The sequence below is a fragment of the Thalassophryne amazonica genome, chromosome 20 (assembly GCF_902500255.1).
Source record: "Thalassophryne amazonica chromosome 20, fThaAma1.1, whole genome shotgun sequence".
NCBI lineage: Eukaryota > Metazoa > Chordata > Actinopteri > Batrachoidiformes > Batrachoididae > Thalassophryne > Thalassophryne amazonica.
Genome location: NC_047122.1, coordinates 17,096,952 through 17,121,301, shown reverse-complemented (window position 1 = coordinate 17,121,301; position 24,350 = coordinate 17,096,952). Strand labels below are relative to the sequence as shown.

General features: G+C 44.2%; 1 protein-coding gene across 1 annotated transcript in view; it reads left to right on the top strand.

Moving 5' to 3' along the window:
* The window catches only part of LOC117501957 (POU domain, class 2, transcription factor 1), a 173,269-nt gene that overhangs the window by 140,750 nt on the left and 8,169 nt on the right, over positions 1-24,350 (top strand). The window contains exons 6-14 of the mRNA XM_034160935.1: positions 4,712-4,975; positions 5,110-5,224; positions 5,559-5,650; positions 6,904-7,173; positions 7,251-7,392; positions 16,249-16,397; positions 16,559-16,756; positions 22,125-22,173; positions 23,581-23,725. Coding sequence (XP_034016826.1) covers positions 4,712-4,975; positions 5,110-5,224; positions 5,559-5,650; positions 6,904-7,173; positions 7,251-7,392; positions 16,249-16,397; positions 16,559-16,756; positions 22,125-22,173; positions 23,581-23,725 — 1,424 coding nt within the window. The remainder of the gene's footprint in view (positions 1-4,711; positions 4,976-5,109; positions 5,225-5,558; positions 5,651-6,903; positions 7,174-7,250; positions 7,393-16,248; positions 16,398-16,558; positions 16,757-22,124; positions 22,174-23,580; positions 23,726-24,350) is intronic.

Genomic DNA, 24,350 nt, shown 5'->3' with positions numbered 1-24,350 from the left:
AATCTCAGAAAGAAGTTAAGAAACATATCAAATCAAAAACACAGAGATCCAGACAACCAGAACACACACCTTCACTATAGTCAAACATTAAAAACATTAAAACAGCATAAAAACGAGAGCAACATGTTAGAAACCAGCTACACATGATTGAAGAATCCATGACAACAAATAAATTCTGGGAAAATTGTAACAGCCTAAATAAACAAAAACATGAAGATCTACCCATAGAAAATGGAGATGTGTGGGTCACCAAGCTATTTATACAAAGCTTAGAGTTAGTCATAAAAGATTACAGAGCCCACTAGATTACCCTAAAAGAACTGCAGGACAAAATAAAATCAATTGAGTCCAAGAAGGCCTGTGGTGTTAACAACATCCTAAATGAAATGATTAAATTCACAGATCCCAAGTTCCAATAGGGCAGCAACAGTCTCGTTTGGGGTCGGGCACTAAAGAGGTAAAATATGACGCATATGATGTCATTTCTCTGCTTCCAGGGGAAAAAACACAGCATTTTCTCTGGGTTTTTGGGCAAATTACACGCAAACAAAGTGAAAATGCAAAGAAAAAGTGATGATGTCAGAAAGTGGACATGTGTTGCGGTTTGTTTATGACCTGGAGCACAAACATGTCGAGGCGGTTTTGCAGGCGAGAGAACGCAGCTTTTCTGGTTAACTGAGCAGGCTAACACTTACCAACATGACGTCTCCCATTTGCCTCTTCTTCCCTTCTCCACTGGGAACTGAAAAAAAAAACACTTTTCGTGACTACTTCTGTGATTGCAGTCGAAAACAAAACACTACACCATTTTTCCATGTGAAGTTATGCTGTGAATGAATGAATGAATGAATGAATGAATGAATGAATGAATGAATGAAAAAAATGAATGAATGAAAACTGTTTATTTCGAACATTTGATACAACAACAATTACAAGATAGATCAGTAAAGACAACAACAAAAAAGTTCCTACTGTGTACCCAACATGTCCGAAAAGGGGTAGGGTGAAGCATCAGCTTATTTATCCCTACCCCTTCTTCCCCACAACCAGTAATACCCTTTGCCACATATACACATAGATTCCTACACACCTAAACCGATATATATATATATATATATATATATATATATATATATATATATATATACACACATCAACATACATACACATATACATACACATACATACACATATACACACATATACATATATACACATACATATACACAAACATAAATATACACCTACACATACCTACTTACATACAAAATACTATATATTTACAAGCCGAAGCATAAAACAAAAACACCCTAACCCTCATTACCCTTCCTCCTCCCTATACCTAGAAAAAACCATATTTTTGTACCGCTGTTTGAACAGGTTCATGCTTGGACATTGCTTGAGTCCCACTCCCAATCTGTTCCACATCCTCACCCCACAGACAGAAATACAGAAACCTTTTAATGTTGTTCGTGCCCACTGATGCTTTAAATTAAATTTCCCCCTCAGACTGTAATCCCCTGATCTGTTAAAAAACATATTTTTAATATTTGCTGGAAGTAAATTGTTTATTGCTTTATACACAATTTGTACTGTTTGAAAATGAACCAAGTCTGTGAATTTTAAGAATTTGGATTGTAAAAATAGTGGATTTGTATGATCTCTATAGCCAGTATTATGAATAATTCTTATAGCTCTTTTCTGCATTACTGATAGTGATTGTGTTGTACCTTTATAAGTATTACCCCATACCTCTGCACAGTACTGTAAATATGGTAAAACCAGTGAGCAGTAAAGAATGCGGAGTGAGTTGTGGTCCAGAATATGTTTCGCTTTGTTTAGAACTGAAATGCTTCTTGACAGTTTACTTTGTATATGTTTTATATGAGTCTTCCAGTTTATCTTATCATCTATTATCACCCCCAGAAACTTATTTTCATGTACCCTTTCAATATCTACCCCCTCGACTTGTAACTGAACCTGTATGTCTGTATTACAATAGCCAAATAACATGTATTTTGTTTTACTTAAGTTTAATGATAATTTGTTTCTGTCAAACCATATTTTCAATTTTCCCATTTCTATACTGATCCTCCTCAGTAACTCCTGCAAATCCCCCCCTGAACAAAAAATGCTTGTGTCATCTGCAATTAATACTAATTTTAATATTTTGGAAACATTGACAATATCATTTATATAAATTAGAAACAGTTTTGGACCCAATACTGACCCCTGTGGGACGCCACAAGCATTGTCCAAGCATGATGATGTATATTCCCCCAACTTCACAAACTGTTTTCTGTTACTTAAGTAGCTTCTCACCCAGTGCAACACCAACCCCCTAATCCCATACTGTTCAAGTTTATTGATTAATATGTCGTGATTGATTGTATCAAAAGCCTTTTTAAGGTCTATAAATATTCCAACTGAATGTAATTTGTGGTCTATGGCATTTGTAATCTCCTCAACTGATTCTATTAATGCAAGTGATGTTGAACTATGTGCTCTGAATCCATATTGACTATCAGTAAGTAATTTGTGTTTATTTATGAATTTGTCTAATCTATTATTGAATAACTTTTCTAATAATTTGGAAAATTGTGGAAGCAAAGAAACAGGTCTATAATTTGTGAAGTGGTGTCTATCCCCAGTCTTATACAGCGGCACAACCTTAGCTATTTTCATTTGATTGGGAAATTTACCGGTTTGAAATGATAAGTTACAGATGTATGTTAATGGTTCTACAATTTATTCAATGACCTGTTTTACCACCACCATATCAATTTCATTTAAATCGGTAGATGTTTTATATTTACAATTATTCACAATGTCTATAATTTCTTTTCCATCCACTGCTGTGAGGAACATTGAACAGGGATTTCTTTCTATGAGATTATTATCCCAATCCTCAGGTTGGGAATCGGGAATTTTTTCTGCCAAGCTTGGTCCAATATTTACAAAAAAATTATTAAAACCGTTGACTACCTCATCCTTATTTTCCTTCTTGACATTATTATCAATGAAATACTGAGGGTAACTCTGTTTTTTATTACCATTTTTGATAATGCTATTTAATATATCCCATATTCCTTTAATATTGTTTTTGTTATTATATAATATGTTACTTTGTGTATGTATTACACAAGGGGAGCGGCTGTCCCCATAAGTGGTCAAATCCAGCGATATCATGCAGGATTCAGACAAGACTGTGGTGCCCTATTGGCCATATTAAAGGTCTTTAACATTATACTTAGCTCTGGGATCTTTCCAATATTTGGAACCAAGGACTGATAACGGTGTTTTTGAAGTTTCAAACTTGTCCCTAATAACCTCGGGAAAATCTTCTGTATGTTAATCAACCACAGACTCCTACACTTCCTTAAAACAATGCCCTAAGCAAATCCCAAATCGGTTTTTTACCAAATTACCATACAACAGACCATATTTTCACTCTTAGCACCCTGATTGGCATCAAATAAATAAAAATAAAGGCAAACAATTCTCCTGTTTTGTAGATTTTAAAAAGCATTCAGCAACCAGAGAAGCCTCTTCAGCCACAGACTGCTCCTTCCCATATGCAGGACCAACAGGCTGAGAAACTCCTTTGTCCCCCAGGCCCACAGACTGTACAACTCCTCACTTGGGAGGAGGAGGAGTAACAGGAAGACAGAGGACGGGAAGGTGCAAACAACACCAAGGTCTGATATTGTCTCGTGCAGACCGAGCAAGCGAGGTTAATAATTTGTTTATTACATGGCTATTAAACACGTGAACTTTTCAGTATTGCCAAAATATGAAAGCTGCCGACTGTGTTGGGCTCGTAGTCAGAGACTTGTTCACTCCATGAAGAACTTGCTAACAGATGGTCCAGTCATTAGCTGGTAAGCTTTCAATCTGTTTTTTTTTTCCGATGCTGTTTAGATATTTATGGAGTATGTTCATGTCCGACTTGGTTTTTCTCATCGTATATTTAGCTTTCTGGATTTTAACAAAGATTTCAAACTGTTCTTGACTGTTCTGAGGTGTGTTTTCATCTTGTTGGTCTTTGGATGTCCACTTTGAGCCTGTTTGCTGTTAATTACTCCATTTTCTTTGTTTGCTTTTTGTTTTGTTTTATTTCTCACAGTGAAAATTGTAAACAAAGTCGCAAATCTGATATGTGATCTGGGCCGAGACCAGAAATCAGCCAAGTAGAGCATGTGCAGTGTCGTAGCCATATAATAATGTTATTTTTAGCTCCTTGCACTTTTTGAGTGAAGGTCATGTTGAAAGGTTCTGTGAATTAAACATATGCTGCAAAACATTTTAAAGAAAGTTTTTGTTAAGACTGTGTTATACTAAATTTTGAGACCTTTTTGACACTTTTTACTGCCGGCAAATATCGGCGTTAAATATCAGTATTGGCCTCCAAAGCTTGTTGGTAATCGGTATCGGCCTTTACAAATCCATATCGGTCGACCCCTTGTCCTTGCAGTGGAATCTTCAGGAATTGCAGTGCAGTGAAACACTTAAGCTGAAGTTGTCACAGCTCATTTTAATTTCTCCTCACTCTCCTTCTGTCTCTGTCTCCTCCTGTCCTGTTTATTCTCACTGTTTTATTTTGTCCACCTCCCTGCCTGCTCCTCTTCTGCACGTTTCTTCAACCCGTCTTTGTCCTCTGTCCTGTCCATCTACTTCCTTCTCTCGTCCTCCCGCTGCATCTCCTCTCCAGCTTGCAGCTCTCCTCCCGGCCCAGCAGCAGCTGCTCCTCCAGCAGGCTCAAGCCCAGCTCCTGGCAGCCGCTGTTCAACAGTCAAACGCCGCGCACGCAGCTCACGCTGCCCACGCCGCCGCACAGCAACAAGCCAACCAACAGCAGCAGAACCAATCACAGGCCCAGCAGCAACAGCAACCAACCAAGCAGGAGCAAACAGTCCAGACTCCGCCTCCTCCACCACAGCTGACACTGTCGCAGCCAATCCAGCTCACAGCCCAGGTACAGTTTAGAGGTCAAGTCCCCGCCCCTGTGACCCCTGAATCAAGTTTTGTGAATGTGTGTGGTTTGTGTCAGTGAGCAATGGTTAGCTTCAGCTTCAGCTTCGACTTGAACTGGACGTTTTCATGTTTAAGGACATCCAGCAGCTACTGCAGCTTCAGCAGCTGGTTCTGATGCCGGGTCATCCTCTCCAGTCTCCGGCACAGTTCCTCCTGTCTCAACCAGCACAGAGTCAGCAGCCGCAGCAGGGTAACGGCCAAAAATCAAACACAAAAACACTAATGAAAAAGAAAGTCTGAAGCTTTTAATGACAATAAAGTCACTGTTATACACCGAAAAGCTCAGCATATAACACACACAGAGGAAGTATTGCTTCATTTTCTGCGCAGTAGGTCATTACGTCACTCAGGCGTTGCAAAGAAAATAAACATTGGGTGCTGTATTAATGTTTGAAATTTCATTTATGGAACCTGTAAATCATTTTGCTGCTTTTTGTCTATGGTACTTGTGACGTGTATTTTGGGTGTTTCCTTGATGGCTTTGTGAGTTAATTGTTCATTCATTTTTATTTTAATCATTATAGGTTTGCTCTCAACACCAAATCTGATTCAGCTACCTCAGCAAAGCCCAGGAGGTCTACTGACAACGCCGCCTCGCCTGGGATTGCAAGTACAGGTAGGAGGTCAGAGGAAGTGGCCTTATCCAGGCTCTGAGGCCTGCTGGTTCCGGTGTCACCTTACCAAACGGTCCCCCCTAAAAAGCGGTCCCCCCTGCCTTCACTGCGCATGCGTCATTTCGGAGCGTCAGCTGTGATCCACAGATTATCACCTCGTTTCTGCTTCAAACTGCACTCCAGTCGTCATCTATCTCAGCGACAGATATCTGAAGCTTTTGTACGACAAACATTTCCACATAAATTCAGCATTATTTCATAATAAAAGACGGTGGACCAGAGCGCCACAGCAGCACCTTGTTTTGCCTTGTTTCTGCTTAAAACTGACTTTAGAATGATTTAAGAGGTTTTACCTTGTCATCTGATGGATAATAATCACATTATTCCTTTTGATTGCTTTGGGTGTAGAGAGTCAGACTCAGAGAGTCAGACTCAGACGTGCTGCTGTGGCCTGAAATGACGCATGCGCAGTGAAGGCAGGGGAGACCGATTTTTTGGGGGGGAGCGCTCAGTCAGCGACACCAGTGCTTATCTCCAGATTCCAAATTGTGATGCATAAATGATAGTGTACGACTTCACCTGGACAGAACACCAGTCCGATGCAGGTTACTTCCCCAGCAAAAGAGGAGCAGGATTGAAACCCACGTCTACATATTTCCAGGTCAACTCTGTATCTGCTGAGCTATCTGCTCTGCAGCGTTACAAAACTACATGACAAATTCTTGAATCTCAGTACTAGACTATAATATTTGGTAGTAGTTGTTCAAAAACTGCTGTTTGTGTTTATCTTGTTTGTCCTTGTAGCCATACTAGTAGTGTAATTACAGTGCCTTAAGGCAGGGGTCTCAAACAGGTTTGTCTGTTTACCAAAAGTCTGCAAGAAGAACTCCAAATTTTTGAAGTATAAATGTACAACTCTTGAAAATATTAAAACAAGTTTCACAAAATGAGTCTATTTACATTGTAAGCAAGCTTGAACTGCGACACTATGACCATCGTGCATTTTCTGGAGGTTTGCTGAGGAACTGGACAAACTAAGGCTGTCACACTTGGCTGTGATATATCAGTGGTTACTTTCTGGAGGTAAGGAAAGGCAGCAGGTGTGTCTATGTGTGGGCTCAGCACACACCCCTGTGGCACTCCAATGTTCAATGTTATGGGGAGGAGAATTTGCGGACCCATAGATACTGGAAAGCAAATCTACCTGTTTTTCCGTGTCCTGACTTTCTGTGTGTTACTTTCCCCGACTTCACAGAGGGACAAGAGCAGCGACGTGGTCGTCAGCGGAAACAGCAGTAGCATTAGCGGTGGCTCTGTAGTTGCCACTGGAAGTAGTGGTATTGCCGTTGTGACATCTATGGGTGCGACATCATCATCCAGCAGCACCATGGCTTCTTCTCTGACCTCCAGTTTGACCCCTGGAGGGCACGGGGGTCACATGGGGGAAGAACCCAGCGACTTGGAGGAACTGGAGCAGTTTGCTCGTACTTTTAAGCAGCGACGCATCAAGCTGGGATTCACACAGGTGAAAGATGGAGGGTGTGTCTGTGTGTTTGCATACAGTACTTCAGACCTGCTTCTGACCCTGTCTGTCTCCAACAGGGAGACGTTGGCGTGGCAATGGGTAAATTGTATGGCAACGACTTCAGCCAGACAACCATCTCCCGCTTTGAAGCACTCAACCTCAGTTTTAAGAATATGTGCAAACTGAAACCGCTGCTCGAAAAATGGCTGAGTGACGCAGGTAAGCACATGAAATTAATCTGTGAGGTTAATTTCCTGTCGTCTCAGACAATAACTCAAAAACAGTAAGTGCTATATCATCTTCTAACTCACCAAGTTAGATAATCAGAGCACATAATGAGGATCACCTGACTAGTTGGTGGTGCACTTTGACAGACCAGATCAGCTGAAAAACTAACATTGTCTTGCCTGTGTAATATCCCATAGACATGTCTGCCACCTGCTGCATGGATTATTAAAAATTTTGAACAGCTGTGGTTCATTTTATAGAGTTTGGCTATCACTTGCTGCGTACTGGGCGCGTAGTGTTTTTTGGTGTGCTCTTCCGTCTGCATCAGTGTTAGCTATCCATTTATGCTTGAAACCATTCAGAGAAACACGATACACACTGCATGAGCAAATACAGGTCAAATATACAACAGAACAGAAAAGCAAAGCCTGAATTAAATAACAGATTGAATATTTAGTAGGAGACTGTGCCAACACTTTTCATCAGTACTGCAAATTAGTGATGGCTAACTTAAAATATGTTGTGAAGCCACTTCTGAACATTAGTTTCTGTTTTTCTCAAAAGCATAGCGCTGTATGTACACGCCCAACGCAATACATATGCATACTAGTGTATGTATATGTCTGTCTTTAAAGATGTTACTCTCGGTCCTCCCACTGTAATAATTGATACAGAGGCTGAGAGGAAAGCCTTCTGTTCAATTAATGAGCGGAAAAGTCCTGGCTCAGATGGCATTTGAGGTAGGCTTTTAAAGAACTGTGCTGAGCAACTGGCAGAGATTTTCACTTATATCTTCCAGTTGTCTCTACAGTCACATTGTGTACCTCGTCTGTGGAAGGAATCAATTATCATTCCCATTCCAAAAAATAAATCCCCAAAGGAATTGAATGATTTCTGACCTGTGGCACTTACCTCATTAGTGATGAAAACCTTCGAGAAATTGGTCAAGACATCACTATTGGATTTGGTACAAGACAAACTCGACCCTCTATAGTTTACTTATAGACTGGGTAGAGGTGTTGATGATACCACTGGGGTACTTTTACATTTGGTTCTTAAGCACTTCGTGGGAGCAAAATCTTTGGTTCGTTTACTTTTTGTAGATTTTTCCTCTGCATTTAACTGCATTCAGCCTCATGTGTTGGCAGATAAACTAATGAACCTTTTTGATTTTGAACCGAGAATTGTTAGCTGGCTTCTGGACTTTTTAACTGGGCGGTCCCAGCGCGTTAGGGTGAATGGGCAGCTGTCAGATGTTCTTTTTTCCTCCACCGGAGCACCACAGGGATGTGTTCTGTCTCCTCTTTTATTTGTTTTATACACCAATGACTGTCAGAGTAAATACATTAATCGTCACATTGTTAAATTTGCTGATGATTCTCAATTGTGTCACTTTTAAATCAGGAAGACCTCGAGCATGGTCCAGTTTTATCAGATTTTATTGACTGGTGCAACACATCCTTTTTAGATATCAATGTGACCAAAACCAAAGAAATGGTTATTAATTTTGGCAGGTCACTTTCTGTTCTCCCTCCAGCTCTCATAAATGACCAGTGTGTAGAGCGGGTCCAGGAGTACAAATACTTGGGGACCATCATTGATGATAAAATGTGCTTTGAGCCCCAAGTGGATGCAGCTTGTAAAAAAGCCAACCAGCGCATGTATTTTTTACAGAAGCTTCGGAACTTTCATGTGGGCACTTCCTTTATGAAAATATTTTATTCATGTGTTATCAAATCTATTTTAACCTTTTCTTATATTTGTTGGTTTGATTGTTAGTCCATCAAGCAGCGAAATCATCTTATGGACATTATGAAGGTGTGCTGTAAAATCACCAGAGGTTCACTTAACGATCTTAATGAAATATTTAAGGTCAGATGTTTTAAAAAAGCTAAGGCCATTATAGCTGACCCTTCTCATCCTCTTTGGCATGAGTTTTCACTGCTGCCATCTGTTCGCTGTTATGTTGTCCCTTGGTGTAGAACTAACAGGTTTAGAAAGTCCCTGATTCCAAATGCTATTCGCTGTCTCAATGCACATTTGTAAATGTCTTAGTTGTAGTTGTACTGTTGTTATGTTGTTTGAGTTGTAATTACTGCTGCAGACAAATTGCCCCATGGGGACAATAAAGAAACCTTGAACCTTGAACCTAGTGCAGTATGTACATGCACTAGCATGGTGTGCATGACCACTAGCACATATGTTCCTTGATTGCCATGTCTTCCAAAAAACAGGAAATGAACTGTATTTATATAGCGCTTTTCCATCTGAATCAGACGCTCAAAGCGCTTTACAATTATGCCTCACATTCACCCATTCACACAAACACATTAATACACTGATATCAGGGTGCTGCCATGCAAGTCGCTTACTACACATGGGAAGCATTTTGGGGATTAAGGACCTTGCCAAAGGGCCCTTAGTAATTTTCGGGTCTAGGCTTGGGTTTGAACTGAGGACCCTCTGCTCTCAAGCCCAATGCTTAACCACAAGACCATCACCTCCCCCTAAAATTCTTTAGAACAACTGCTTGCAAGTATTCACAGGACTTCACTTTTTCCACATTTTGTTATGTTACACAGCCTTATCCCAAAATGGATGAAATTCTTTTTTTTTTCCCCCTCAAAATTCTACTCACAGCACCCCATAATAGCAACATGAAAAAAGCAGATTTATTAAAAATAAAAATACTAAGAAATCACATGTACACAAGTATTCACAGCCTTTGCCATGAAGCTCAAAACTGAGCCCAGGTGCATTCTGTTTCCACTGGTCGGCCTTGAAATGCTTCTACAGCTTAATTGGAGTCCAACTGGGGTAAATTCAGTTGATTGGATACGATTTGGAAAGGCACACACCTGTCTACATATAAGGTCCCACACTTGACAGCGCATGTCAGAACACAAACCAAGCATGAAGTCAAAGGAATTGTCTGTAGACAATTCCAGGCACAAATCTGGGGAAGGGTATAGAAATATTTCTTCTGCTTTGAAGGTCCCAATGAGCACAGTACCTTCCATCATCTATAAATGGAAGAAGTTTAGATCCAACAGGACTCTTCCTAGAGCTGGCAGTCTGTCTAAATTGAGCGATTGGAGGAGAAGGGTCTTAGTCAGGGAGGTGACCAAGAACCCGATGGTCACTCTGTCAGAGCTTCAGAGGAGAACCTTCCAGAAGCAAAACCATTTCGTGGTGTCTTTGCAGCAATCCACCAATCGGGCCTGTATGGTAGAGTGGCCAGACAAAAGTCACTCCTTAGTAAAAGGCACATGGCAGCCCACCCTTTTTTATGTTGTCATTATGTGAGTGTTGTGAGTAGAATTTTGAGGGAAAAATTTAATTGACTCCATTTTGGAATACGGCTATAACATGAAATGTGGAAAATTGAACCCCTGTGAATACTTGTTAGATGCACTGTATCAGCTTTTTGTTGGGAAGGTGTCATAGCACGGACCCACAACAGGGGGCGCAAATGAACGGACAATGAATAAGCCAAAAAGGTAACAATTTAATGTTGTGATAATACACAACGAAACGTACAGTAATTTGCACAGTCAATGTAACACCAGGTGACGTGTGGGCAGGCTCGAAGATAGAAGACCCCCGACGAGAGAGAAGCCGCGTCCCACATGGCTTCCACCACCAACGGTCTGAAGAACACCGGAGCCGCCAAGTCCCGAGTCCCCAGGTGGCCTCTGTCTTCGGCTGTCGACCCTGGTACTGCTGGCAGAAAGCAGAAATATGATGAGTGAGTGTGAGTCCGCACACTCAGTAATTCTCAGTCCAAACACAGTTAGGAGGGAGCACCTCCACCTCCAAACTAGGAACACACTAGCAGCTCCTGTTACCACTTATCTGGATGGAGTGAGAGGCGAAGACGTCGCTTTTCTCACTGACCGCCAACCCAGCTGAAAGGACACCACAGGACAACGGCTGCAAACAGATCAGACGTAAGTCACAGTTTAAATTCAGCAGAGAAATTACCTTGGTAATGGTAGTCGATTTCTCGGCGGGGAGGTGGAGTTGCAGTCCGGCTTTTATGGTGGTGATGATGAACGAGTGACAGCTGGTGCAGAGGATGAGTGACAGCTGTCACTTCTTCTGGGTCTGGTGGTGGTGGGCCAGCAGTACCTCCTCTTCAGTGGCCCACACAACAGGACCCCCCCCCTCAACGGGCGCCTCCTGGCGTCCGACCAGGCTTGTCCGGATGTCTTGCGTAGAACTCGGCCAGGAGGGCCGGGTCCAGGATGAAGCTCCTCTTCACCCAGGAGCGTTCTTCAGGTCCATACCCCTCCCAGTCCACCAGATATTGGAAACCCCGGCCCTTACGACGGACGTCCAGGAGCCTGCGGACTGTCCAGGCAGGCTCCCCGTCAATGAGCCGGGCAGGAGGCGGCGTAGGTCCCGGAGTACAGAGGGGCGAGGTGTGGTGTGGTTTGAGATGGGAAACATGAAAGACAGGGTGAATCCGCAGTGAAGCCGGGAGTTGAAGCTTCACTGCGGCCGGGTTGATGATCTTGAGGATTTTGAAAGGTCCAATGAATCTGTCTTTCAGCTTTGGGGAATCGACACACAAAGGGATGTCCTTGGTCGAGAGCCACACCTCCTGCCCGGGCTGGTATGTGGGGGCCGGGGAACGCCGGCGGTCCGCATGGGCCTTGGCCCTCGTCCGGGCCTTTAACAGGGCAGAGCGGGCGGCCCGCCACACCCGGCGGCACCTCCTGAGGTGGGCCTGGACCGAGGGCACACCGACCTCTCCCTCCACCAGCGGGAACAATGGGGGCTGGTACCCCAAACATGCCTCAAAAGGGGAGAGGCCGGTAGCAGACGAAACTTGGCTGTTGTGGGCATACTCGATCCAGGCCAGATGGTGACTCCAGGCCGCCGGATGCGCGGAGGTGACACATCGAAGGGCCTGCTCCAGCTCCTGGTTAGCCCGCTCTGCCTGGCCGTTTGTCTGGGGGTGGTACCCGGACGAGAGACTCACGGTGGCCCCCAGCTCCTTGCAGAAACTCTTCCACACCTGTGAAGAGAACTGGGGACCACGATCTGAAACGATGTCCGATGGTATCCCATGCAGCCGCATGACGTGGTGGACCAGGAGGTCTGCCGTCTCCTGGGCCGTCGGGAGCTTCGGGAGGGCCACGAAGTGGGCCGCCTTGGAGAACCGGTCCACTATCGTGAGAATCACGGTGTTGCCCTGGGACGGCGGGAGGCCCATGATGAAATCCAGGCCGATGTGAGACCAGGGGCGATGAGGCACTGGCAGGGGTTGGAGGAGTCCCGTCGTCCTCCGATGATCTGCCTTGCCCCTGGCACAGATGGTACAGGCCTGGACATAGTCCCCGACGTCGGTTTCCAGGGACGCCCACCAGAAGCGCTGCTGGACTACTGCCACGGTCCTACGCACTCCGGGATGACAAGAGAGCTTGGACCCGTGACAGAAGTCCAATACGGCAGCTCTTGCCTCTGGTGGGACGTACAGTCTGTTCTTGGGGCCAGTCCCCGGGTCCGGGCTCCTTATCAGGGCCTCCCGGACGGTCTTCTCCACGTCCCAGGTGAGGGTGGCCACGACAGTGGACTCGGGGATGATGGTCTCAGTGGGGTTCGACAGCTCCGCTTTGGCTTCTTCTTCATGCACCCGGGACAATGCATCTGATTTTTGGTTCTTAGTCCCGGGGCGGTACGTGATCTGGAAGTCAAAGCGTCCAAAGAACAGAGACCAGCGGGCTTGCCTGGGGTTCAGCCGCTTGGCGGTCCGGATGTACTCCAGGTTCCGATGGTCCGTGAAAACCGTGAAGGGCAACGATGCCCCCTCCAGCAGGTGTCTCCACTCTTCAAGAGCCTCCTTCACCGCGAGGAGCTCCCGATTGCCGACGTCATAGTTCCGTTCAGCTGGGGTCAACCTGCGGGAATAAAAGGCACAAGGATGGAGAACTTTATCAGCCTCCACGCTCTGGGACAGCACAGCTCCTATCCCTGAGTCAGAGGCGTCCACTTCTACTATGTACTGGCGATCAGGATCAGGCTGCACCAGAACTGGTGCAGTCGAGAACCGGCGTTTCAACTCCTGGAACGCGGTTTCGCACCGATCCGACCAGGCGAAGGGGACCTTGGTGGAGGTCAGGGCAGTCAGGGGGCTAACTACCTGACTGTAACCTTTAATGAACCTCCTGTAGAAATTTGCAAAGCCTAGGAACTGCTGTAGTTTCCTGCGGCTTGTTGGTTGGGGCCAATCTCTCACCGCCACAACCTTACCCGGATCAGGGGCGACGGAGTTGGAGGAGATGATGAACCCCAGGAAGGACAAAGAAGTGCAGTGGAACTCGCACTTCTCGCCCTTCACAAACAGCCGGTTCTCCAACAACCGCTGTAGGACCTGACGTACATGCTGGACATGGGTCTCAGGGTCCTGGGAAAAGATGAGTATATCATCCAGATATACAAAGACGAACCGATGCAGGAAGTCCCGCAAGACGTCATTTACCAAAGCTTGGATCGTCGTGGGGGCGTTAGTGAGGCCGAACGGCATGACCAGGTACTCAAAATGACCTAACGGGGTGTTGAATGCCGTCTTCCATTCGTCTCCCTTCCGGATCCGAACCAGGTGGTACGCATTTCTAAGATCCAATTTAGTGAAAATTTGGGCTCCATGCAGGGGCGTGAACACTGAATCCAACAGAGGTAACGGGTATCGGTTGCGAACCGTGATCTCGTTCAGCCCTCTGTAATCAATGCATGGACGGAGTCCGCCGTCTTTTTTACCCACAAAAAAGAAACCAGCACCCATCGGGGAGGTGGAGTTCCGGATCAGCCCGGCAGCTAAGGAGCCCCGGATGTAGGTCTCCATTGATTCGCGTTCCGGACGTGAGAGGTTGTACAACCTACTGGACGGGTACTCAGCGCCCGGGACCAAATCGATGGCACAATCATACGGTCAGTGCGGGGGAAGAGTGAGCGCCAGATCTTTGCTGAAAACGTCAGCAAGATCATGGTACTCCTTTGGCACCGCCGATAGATTGGGGGGAACTTTGACCTCCTCATTAGCCGTAGTGCCAGGAGGAACCGAGGATCCTAAACACTCCCGGTGGCAGGTTTCGCTCCACTGCATCACAGCCCCGGACGGCCAATCTATCTGGGGATTGTGCTTCACCATCCATGGAAAGCCCAAAATCACTCGGGAGGTAGATGGTGTTACATGGAACACTATCTCCTCCCTGTGATTCCCAGACACAACCAAAGTCACTGGTTGTGTCTGATGTGTGATTAATGGAAGCAGGGTGCCATCTAGTGCTCGCACCTGCAATGGTGCCGGCAGAGCCACCAGAGGGAGCCCTACTTCCTTTACCCATCTGCTGTCCAGCAGATTCCCTTCAGACCCCGTGTCTACCAGTGCTGGGGCGTGAAGGGTTAAATCCCCACAAAGGATTGTTACTGGGATTCGTGCAGATTTGCGGGGTTTTCCCGCGTGTGTGTTATGGCCCACCCTTAGCCCAGTTTCTAAGGACGGGCGTTGTAGTTTGACCATTTAGGGCAGTCCTTCTGCATGTGCTCGCAAGAGCCGCAGACAAAACACTCCCCGCGGGCCAGCCTCCTTTGTCTGACATTTGTTTTTACTTTGGCACTGCTCGTGTCCATAGGCTCCTCAGCAGGGGGAGCTGTAGCCACACGGAGCTCTCTGGCAGTGAAGCGTGGGGACGACGTCACCTTGTTGGAACCGGAAGGGGGAGGGACGGCTCGTGCCCGGTCACGCCCCCCGGCCTGCTCCCGACGATGCTCGTTTAAACGGTTGTCTAAGCGTATAACTAAATCGACAAGCCCGTCAAAATCCTGCGGTTCCTCCTTAGCCAGTAGGTGCTCCTTAAGGACCGGGGACAGTCCATTTACAAAGGCGGCGCGGAGCACAACGTTATTCCAGCCGGACCTCGCTGCCGCGATGCGGAAGTCGACTGCATACTCGGCTGCGCTACGGCGCCCCTGTCTCATCGACAGCAGCACGTTCGAAGCGGTCTCGCCTCTGTTGGGATGATCAAACACTTGTTTGAACTCCCGTACAAACCCAGTATAACACGTTAGGAGCCGTGAATTCTGCTCCCAAAGCGCCGTAGCCCAGGCGCGTGCCTCTCCTCGAAGCAGATTAATGACATAAGCCACCCGGCTAACGTCTGATGCGTACATGACAGGGCGCTGTGAAAAGACGAGCGAACACTCCATGAGGAAGTCTGCGCACGTCTCGACACAGCCCCCGTACGGTTCCGGAGGGCTTCTGTATGCTTCAGGGGACGGTGGGGGGGTTCGTTGAACGACCAGTGGAACGTCTGATACAGGCCCAGGACCAGCCAGAGGAGTGGCTGCAGCAGCGCCCTGATCGCGCGCTTCCACCCTGGCGGTGAGAGCCTCCACCCTCCGATTAAGGAGGACATTCTGCTCGGTCACTAAATCTAACCGAGCTGTGAAGGTGGTTAAGATCTGCTGCAGCTCACTCAACACGCCTCCCGCTGACGCCTGCGCTCCTGGCTCTTCCATTGGCCGTTCAAGCTCGGGTTGACGCCCCTCGGGATCCATGACGATGGCCGAGAAATCCTGTTGATTTCTCGGTGGGGAGGTGGAGTTGCAGTCCGGCTTTTATGGTGGTGATGATGAACGAGTGACAGCTGGTGCAGAGGATGAGTGACAGCTGTCACTTCTTCTGGGTCTGGTGCCCTCTCGTGCTTGGAGCCCGCACTCCAAGCAGGGCGCCCTCTGGTGGTGGTGGGCCAGCAGTACCTCCTCTTCAGCGGCCCACACAACACTTTTCTTCTAATGTTCTGTCCTTTTGTCCTGCATGTTTTTGTCCCTCTTTCTCAGAAACCATGGCAGTGGACAGCATGCTGCCTAGTCCCTCCTCTATTTCCTCCCCCATGTTGGGCATTGAGGGGCTGCCAGGTCGACGCAGGAAGAAACGCACCAGCATTGAAACCAACGTCCGTGTGGTTCTAGAGCGCAACTTCAGCACGGTAAGATAACACGTGGTGCCTTTAACTGTGAGAGTTCAGCATCTACGTAGGGTTTTGCCAAAATAAATTTTCTGCTGAGCTTATCACCAGTTTTTGCACCTGAAGCTGACACCGGCTTTGTTGCGGTTTATGTTCATTGCTCGGGTGTTTCTTCCTCTCAGAACCAGAAGCCTACCTCGGAGGAGATTCTGCTGATGGCGGAGCAGCTCAATATGGAGAAGGAGGTGATTCGTGTTTGGTTTTGTAACCGGCGGCAGAAAGAGAAACGTATCAACCCATCCAGCAGCTCCACCCCTCCTCTGCCCAGCCAGACTTCACCTGTTACGATGCACAAAACCCCCTGTTACAGCCCGCACATGGTACGACCCTCTGACCACCTTCTCGTTACCACTCTGTCAGTATGTGGAAGAATACACACAAAATTTTTATTCTAAAAGAATATGATTGATTTATATTTTGGTGATGTTTCATTTCATTGCAGCTGTTTATCCTAATTAATGGAGAGTAATTATCTTATGCAAGGATGCTTCATAATGATGTAGTCTGACTTTTTTTAACAGTACAGTATGTTGCTATTACATGACAGATATATCATTTATAATTCTAAATGACATCAGACTTCTAGTTTTGGCTCAGATGTAACTATACCAAACTAAAGCTTAATGTTCATGTCTGTGATTAAGTCTCTAAGAGTGTTTCATTTACCTGGTGTACTGCAGAAGTTCACTCACTCACTCACTCATCTTCAACCGCTTAGTCCAATTAAGGGTCGCAGGGGGCTGGAGCCTATCCCAGCAGTCATAGAGCATGAGGCGGGGTACACCCAGGACAGGACGCCAGTCTGTCGCAGGGCCACAAACAGACAAACAAGCACATTCATACCCACTCGCACACCTACGGACAATTTAAAGATTCCTGCATGTCTTTGGATGCGGGCGGAAGCCAGAGCAACTGGAGGAAACCCACACAAACACGGGGAGAACATGCAAACTCCACACAGAAAGGCCACAGGCAGGAATTGAACCCATGACCTTCTCGCTGTGAGGCAACAGTGCTAACCACTAAGCCACCGTGCTGCCCTACTGCAGAAGTTATACAATATATTTTAAATAACGGCAACAATAATATTTATATTATACAAATAATGTTTCGTTGAATGGTATGTTCCATCTTCCACCTCATGAAATATTTGTTCCATTGAAAGAATGAAAAAACGTTCATTATTTATTTTATATAATGGCTAAAATAGATTCTTGTCATTTGATATTTTATTAATTTATAAACAACAGAAAAGGGACTTACATTTTGGTGTGCATCACTGGAGCTTTGATGTCAACAGTCCAACGCGAACTTTAAATAGGAGTCCAAAATTGTTCAAAGTCAGCTTGCAAAAAACAATCCTGACGATGTAGTTCATGATGCCGTGTCCAGAGTGCCGTCTGCTTTACTCACTCCAGTGAAAAATCGCATCCAAAATTTCATCCTAACTTCATCCTAACAGCTCTTCATGCCTCCAGATGGCTCACAGTGTGGTGGATTTGTTTTTGTGTGTGTGTTAGACAAATTAGCACCATCAATTAGTTCCTTCAAATCATCATCAGCCAGCAAAACGTGGCAACATGGTGGCTTAGGGGTTAGCACTGTTGCCTCACAGCAAGAAGGTCATGGGATTGATTCCCACTTGTGGCCTTTCTGTTTGGAGTTTGTGTGGGTTTCCTCCAGGTTCTCTGGTTTCCTCCCACATTTAAAGACATGCAGGTTAGATGAATTGGAAACTTTATAATTATCCAGGTCTCCCTTACAAAAGTGGTCTCGATCTCAATGGGACTAACCTGATTAAAGTTAAAATAAAAATAAAACAAACTACGCCATGTGTAGCTAAACGCCTGCCCTGGTAGTGTGAGCATGCGCGGTGGTTGGGGAGTGCAATAGCACATTTCATATAGCATCAAAATTGCACGCTAAAAAGAACTATTGCACGGTAAATAAAACACAATGGCAAATGGTATGAATAATCCATGTCACGTGATATACAAACCACCAATCAAATGACAATGATCCACTCAGCCGTTATATAGCACTGGATATTTCATTCATTAAAATTTTTTCGAATGAAGCCCATTGCACACATGCAGGCAGCAGTGACTCTGGAGTGAACAATGTTTCACCTTTTTGCCTCCTATTGAATAGGTGATGTTGTTCAGTGCATATCTGAGTTTACATTTTACTTCAGGCTTTAAATGAGGACACAAGAAGGAAAGTATCTGAATGTTGTAGATATTTCAGTGAATCATGTGACTCATTACTAATCAGGCTTGAATAACACAAACACTCCAGAGAAAAATATTTTATAAATGAAAGCTAATGATTAGAGGTGTGCAGCACGTACCATCGCACCACGGCCTGGGACCCGTGAATTTGTCTGGGCTAATTTACATGATCACAGTCAATCACACTTTTACACACGCTGTGCATGATGCACAGATGATTCATTCCCTTATAGTCTTGAAGCAAACCTCTCTGTCACGGGTTCCCAATTGGTGAATAATAGGCTAAATTTTCAATAAAGATACTCAGTTAAAAGAATAACGTAATGTCTGTTGGGGTATTGGATAAGATGCTATGCAGTGATGAATGCTGGGTAAACTATGCACTGTCTCCAAGTCAGTCAATGACATAGCTAAATTTATGACACTAGTGATGCCAAAGACCTTGCGCAAATATGTCTTTCTACAAACATAAATCCGACAGTAATAATCAAATCAAATCAATTTTATTTATATAGCGCCAAATCACAACAAACAGTTGCCCCTAGGCGCTTTATATTGTAAGGCAAAAGCCATACGATAATCACAGAAAAACCCCAACAGTCAAAACGACCCCCTGTGAGCAAGCACTTGGCGACAGTGGGAAGGAAAAACTCCCTTTTAACAGGAAGAAACCTCCAGCAGAACCAGGCTCAGGGAGAGCAGTCTTCTGCTGGGACTGGTTGGGGCTGAGGGGAGAGAATCAGGAAAAAGACATGCTGTGGAAGAGAACAGAGATCAATCACTAATGATTAAATGCAGAGTGGTGCATACAGAGCAAAAAGAGAAAGAAACACTCAGTGCATCATGGGAACCCCCCAGCAGTCTAAGTCTATAGCAGCATAATTAAGGGATGGTTCAGGGTCACCTGATCCAGCCCTAACTATAAGCTTTAGCAAAAAGGAAAGTTTTAAGCCTAATCTTAAAAGTAGAGAGGGTGTCTGTCTCCCTGATCCGAATTGGGAGCTGGTTCCAGAGGAGAGGAGCCTGAAAGGTGAAGGCTCTGCCTCCCATTCTACTCTTAAAAACCCTAGGAACTACAAGTAAGCCTGCAGTCTGAGAGCGAAGCGCTCTGTTGGGGTGATATGGTACTATGAGGTCCCTAAGATAAGATGGGACCTGATTATTCAAAACCTTATAAGTAAGAAGAAGAATTTTAAATTCTATTCTAGAATTAACAGGAAGCCAATGAAGAGAGGCCAATATGGGTGAAATATGCTCTCTCCTTCTAGTCCCCGTCAGTACTCTAGCTGCAGCATTTTGAATTAACTGAAGGCTTTTCAGGGAACCTTTAGGACAACCTGATAATAATGAATTACAGTAGTCCAGCCTAGAGGAAATAAATGCATGAATTAGTTTTTCAGCATCACTCTGAGACAAGACCTTTCTAATTTTAGAGATATTGCGCAAATGCAAAAAAGCAGTCCTACATATTTGCTTAATATGCGCATTGAAGGACATATCCTGATCAAAAATGACTCCAAGATTTCTCACAGTATTACTAGAGGTCAGGGTAATGCCATCCAGAGTAAGGATCTGGTTAGACACCATGTTTCTAAGATTTGTGGGGCCAAGTACAATAACTTCAGTTTTATCTGAATTTAAAAGCAGGAAATTAGAGGTCATCCATGTCTTTATGTCTGTAAGACATTCCTGCAGTTTAACTAATTGGTGTGTGTCCTCTGGCTTCATGGATAGATAAAGCTGGGTATCATCTGCATAACAATGAAAATTTAAGCAATGCTTTCTAATAATACTGCCTAAGGGAAGCATGTATAAAGTGAATAAAATTGGTCCTAGCACAGAACCTTGTGGAAATCCATAATTAACCTTAGTCTGTGACGAAGACTCCCCATTTACATGAACAAATTGTAATCTATTAGATAAATATGATTCAAACCACTGCAGCGCAGTGCCTTTAATACCTATGGCATGCTCTAATCTCTGTAATAAAATTTTATGGTCAAGAGTATCAAAAGCAGCACTGAGGTCTAACAGGACAAGCACAGAGATGAGTCCACTGTCTGAGGCCATAAGAAGATCATTTGTAACCTTCACTAATGCTGTTTCTGTACTATGATGAATTCTAAAACCTGACTGAAACTCTTCAAATAGACCATTCCTCTGCAGATGATCAGTTAGCTGTATTACAACTACCCTTTCAAGAATTTTTGAGAGAAAAGGAAGGAAGGAAGATTAACAGAAAGGACAGAAAAGAAAGAGAAGATAAGAGAGCAGAGCTGACTAAATTAGACAGTTTGGGATTTTTCAGCACATTCCGCAGCCCGCCGACGTGTCCGGCCCCTTCTGCTACTCTTGTTTCTGACGTTGCCGGTCACAGTGGCGTCAGCTGAGAGATCGTTTTCCAAGTTAAAAGATAACGCGAGTGCTTTGAACAATATTTGGTTCAGTGGAAGCACATCTTGCTCACATCTGACTGTGGTGGGTTGCCATGCCCCTTTCCTGTTTGCTCACCGCTGTGCGCCAGTTTCACAAAGTCTGTTTTTCACGTTACACGGTTGCTGTTTGAGCAGAAGATCTTTAAATAAATATAAAAAATAAAACAATAATATCTCTCTTCTGTCTTGTCATGCTGTAGGCTTCATTTTATTATCATCTCTTCTTGCCTTAAGGTTTATCCTGTAGGGGTGCACTCTTGACTTTTGTCGTCATTTCAGTACTGCCATGAATTACACAGCTCCTCCCCTGCTGTCTGATGTGATGATGACGTCTGTTGGCTGCAGACTGTTGTTCACATCCAATTCAGAGCTGGGTGTTAAATCTAGATTCTTGACCTCTTAAAAAATTTCTAATACAAATAACCCAAGTCATTTATTTGATTGTAAAATCCAACACACTGTTGGTAAAAATCTATATAGACCTCATAGGTGGTGTGTGCGTGCATGTGTGTTTGTACGCGCGCATAGGGCCCATCACTATATCTTGCACTGGGGCCCATACTGAGGTTGCTATGCCACTGTTTAAGATCATTCATTTAAAATCATTAATTCTGACAGTGTTTTGTCGCCCTCTAGAGGGAAACTACTGCCGTTTACATCAGTAAATTCAGCTAAAATTATTCAAAGGAATTTTCCTGTGTGTTGGAAAATCTTTTTGTTGGCTTTATCGATGGAAAAATGCAGAGTAACTTTAGAATTGAATGAAATTATGAGTAGTATAAGGTTGATGAATTTAAGGGTTCTCATAATCTTTAAAAAAAATCAATAAAATTATGACTATAATTATAAACTGTGAAATACCATAGCTGTTACTTTATGCCTTTCTATTGTAGTTCTGTAGTGTTGTAATGAATTAATTATTCATTTATTTATTTTCTTATTTATTTTTGCAATTTCAGGAGTTTCAAATTTGGACAGTTTATGGAATTTATTGGCTTATTTCCCAATTTGTGTGTCTGTAGATTTCCAGTCAGGGTCTGCCGCAGGTCTCCACCAGCCTCAGCACAACAGGTGAGCCGTCATTTGTGACGCACATCAGCAAAATATTCATGATTCCAGCAGATAATAGTCGTATTTGCCATATTATAGGTGAGTCAGAGGAATGATGAAGGTGATATTTTTGTCTTGATGAGGCACTGAAGAAATGTTTTTGTCAGTGACTGAGTGAAAAACTGAAAACAGAACGGTTTTTTAAAAATAATGATGACATGGAAGAGCCATTTTCATCTATGGTTTATTCCTTCGATAAATCATCTTCATTAGTCACAGAGTGATGAGTTACAGATTGATGAGTTAGTTACAGAGTTATGAGTTAGTTACAGAGTGATAAGTTACAGAGTGATGAGTGAGTTACAGAGTGATGACTTACAGAGTGATGGGTGAGTTACAGAACGATAAGTTAGTTACAGAGTGATGACTTACAGAGTGATGGGTGAGTTACAGAACGATAAGTTAGTTACAGAGTGATGAGTTACAGAGTGGCGAATGAGTTACAGAGCGATGAGTTAGTTACAGAGTGATGAGTTACAGATTGATGAGTTACAGAGTGCAGAGTGAGTTACAGAGTGGCGAGTGAGTTACAGAGTGGCGAGTTAGTTAGAGAGTGATGAGTTACAGATTGATTAGTTACAGAGTGATGAGTGAGTTACAGAGTGATGAGTTAGTTACAGAGTGAGGAGTTAGAGTGATGAGTTAGAGAGTGATGAGTGAGTTACAGAGTGATGAATTAGAGAGTGGCGAGTGAGTTACAGAGTGGCGAGTTAGTTAGAGAGTGATGAGTTACAGATTGATGAGTTACAGAGTGATGAGTTAGTTAGAGAGTGATGAGTTACAGATTGATTAGTTACAGAGTGATGAGTGAGTTACAGAGTGATGAGTTAGTTACAGAGTGAGGAGTTAGAGTGATGAGTTAGAGAGTGATGAGTGAGTTACAGAGTGATGAATTAGAGAGTGGTGAGTGAGTTACAGAGTGGCGAGTTAGTTAGAGAGTGATGAGTTACAGATTGATGAGTTACAGAGTGATGAGTTAGTTACAGAGTGAGGAGTTAGAGTGATGAGTTAGAGAGTGGCGAGTGAGTTACAGAGTGGCAAGTTAGTTACAGATTGATGAGTTACAGATTGATGAGTTACAGAGTGATGAGTGACTTACAGAGTGATGAGTTAGTTACAGAGTGAGGAGTTAGAGTGATGAGTTAGAGAGTGATGAGTGAGTTACAGAGTGAGGAGTTACAGAGTGATGAGTTACAGAGTGATGAGTGAGTTACAGAGTGATGAGTTAGTTACAGAGTGAGGAGTTGCAGAGTGATGAGCTAGAGAGTGATGAGTGAGTTACAGAGTGGTGAGTTACAGAGTGATGAGTTAGTTACAGTTAGTTAAAGAGTTACAGAGTATAAATATATATCTTTGTCTTTCTGCCAGTCGCTGGCTCGTCACCGTCGGCATCCTGCCCGTTAACTCCAGTCAGCTCGGCTGCAGTTGGCGCCACTTCTTCAGTGACTCCGCCTCCTCATAGCACAGCTAGCCCCACCCCTCCCGGATTAGGGGTCCATGGGCTCAGCACTGGGTATGTATTACATCAGAAGACATACGGCACCAAATAGCATATATTATTTACATGAAGACACAATGAAGCAGGAATCTGGACCTGAGTTGAAAAAAGCCAACCTTGTGCTGACAATTACAAAAAATCAACAAACATAATATTTGCATATTGAGAGATGTTTGTTTTTGCTCTTACAATGTTAAGTCTTTTTGTCATTTTCAAAACATTTTAAAACTTTGTTATCATATTGAAAATTATAATATTATTACAAATTCCAACACTGTTTCATCACTTGGGGACAAAGATAGAAGACAGATGGGCATTAAAGGGTTTTTTTGTTTGTTTGTTTGTTTTGCACAAGGCTTTCTTAAATTCACCCAGTTGCCCTTTTTATATTGACGCTGTTGAAAAGATACAGTCAGGTTCATAAATATTTGGACAATGACAATTTTCAGTTTACCTGGACCAAAGGTGGGCATCTGTCAGTCGTCAGCTGCGAGTGTAAACATCTTCTTCTCTGAAACCGCTGCACCAAAGAAGCTGAAACTTGGTGTGCGTGTTCCTACCCATGAGGACACCAAAGTTTGTTCAAGGCACTCTGATCCGATTTCAGATATGGCCGCCATGGCGCCCCGTTTATAAATCT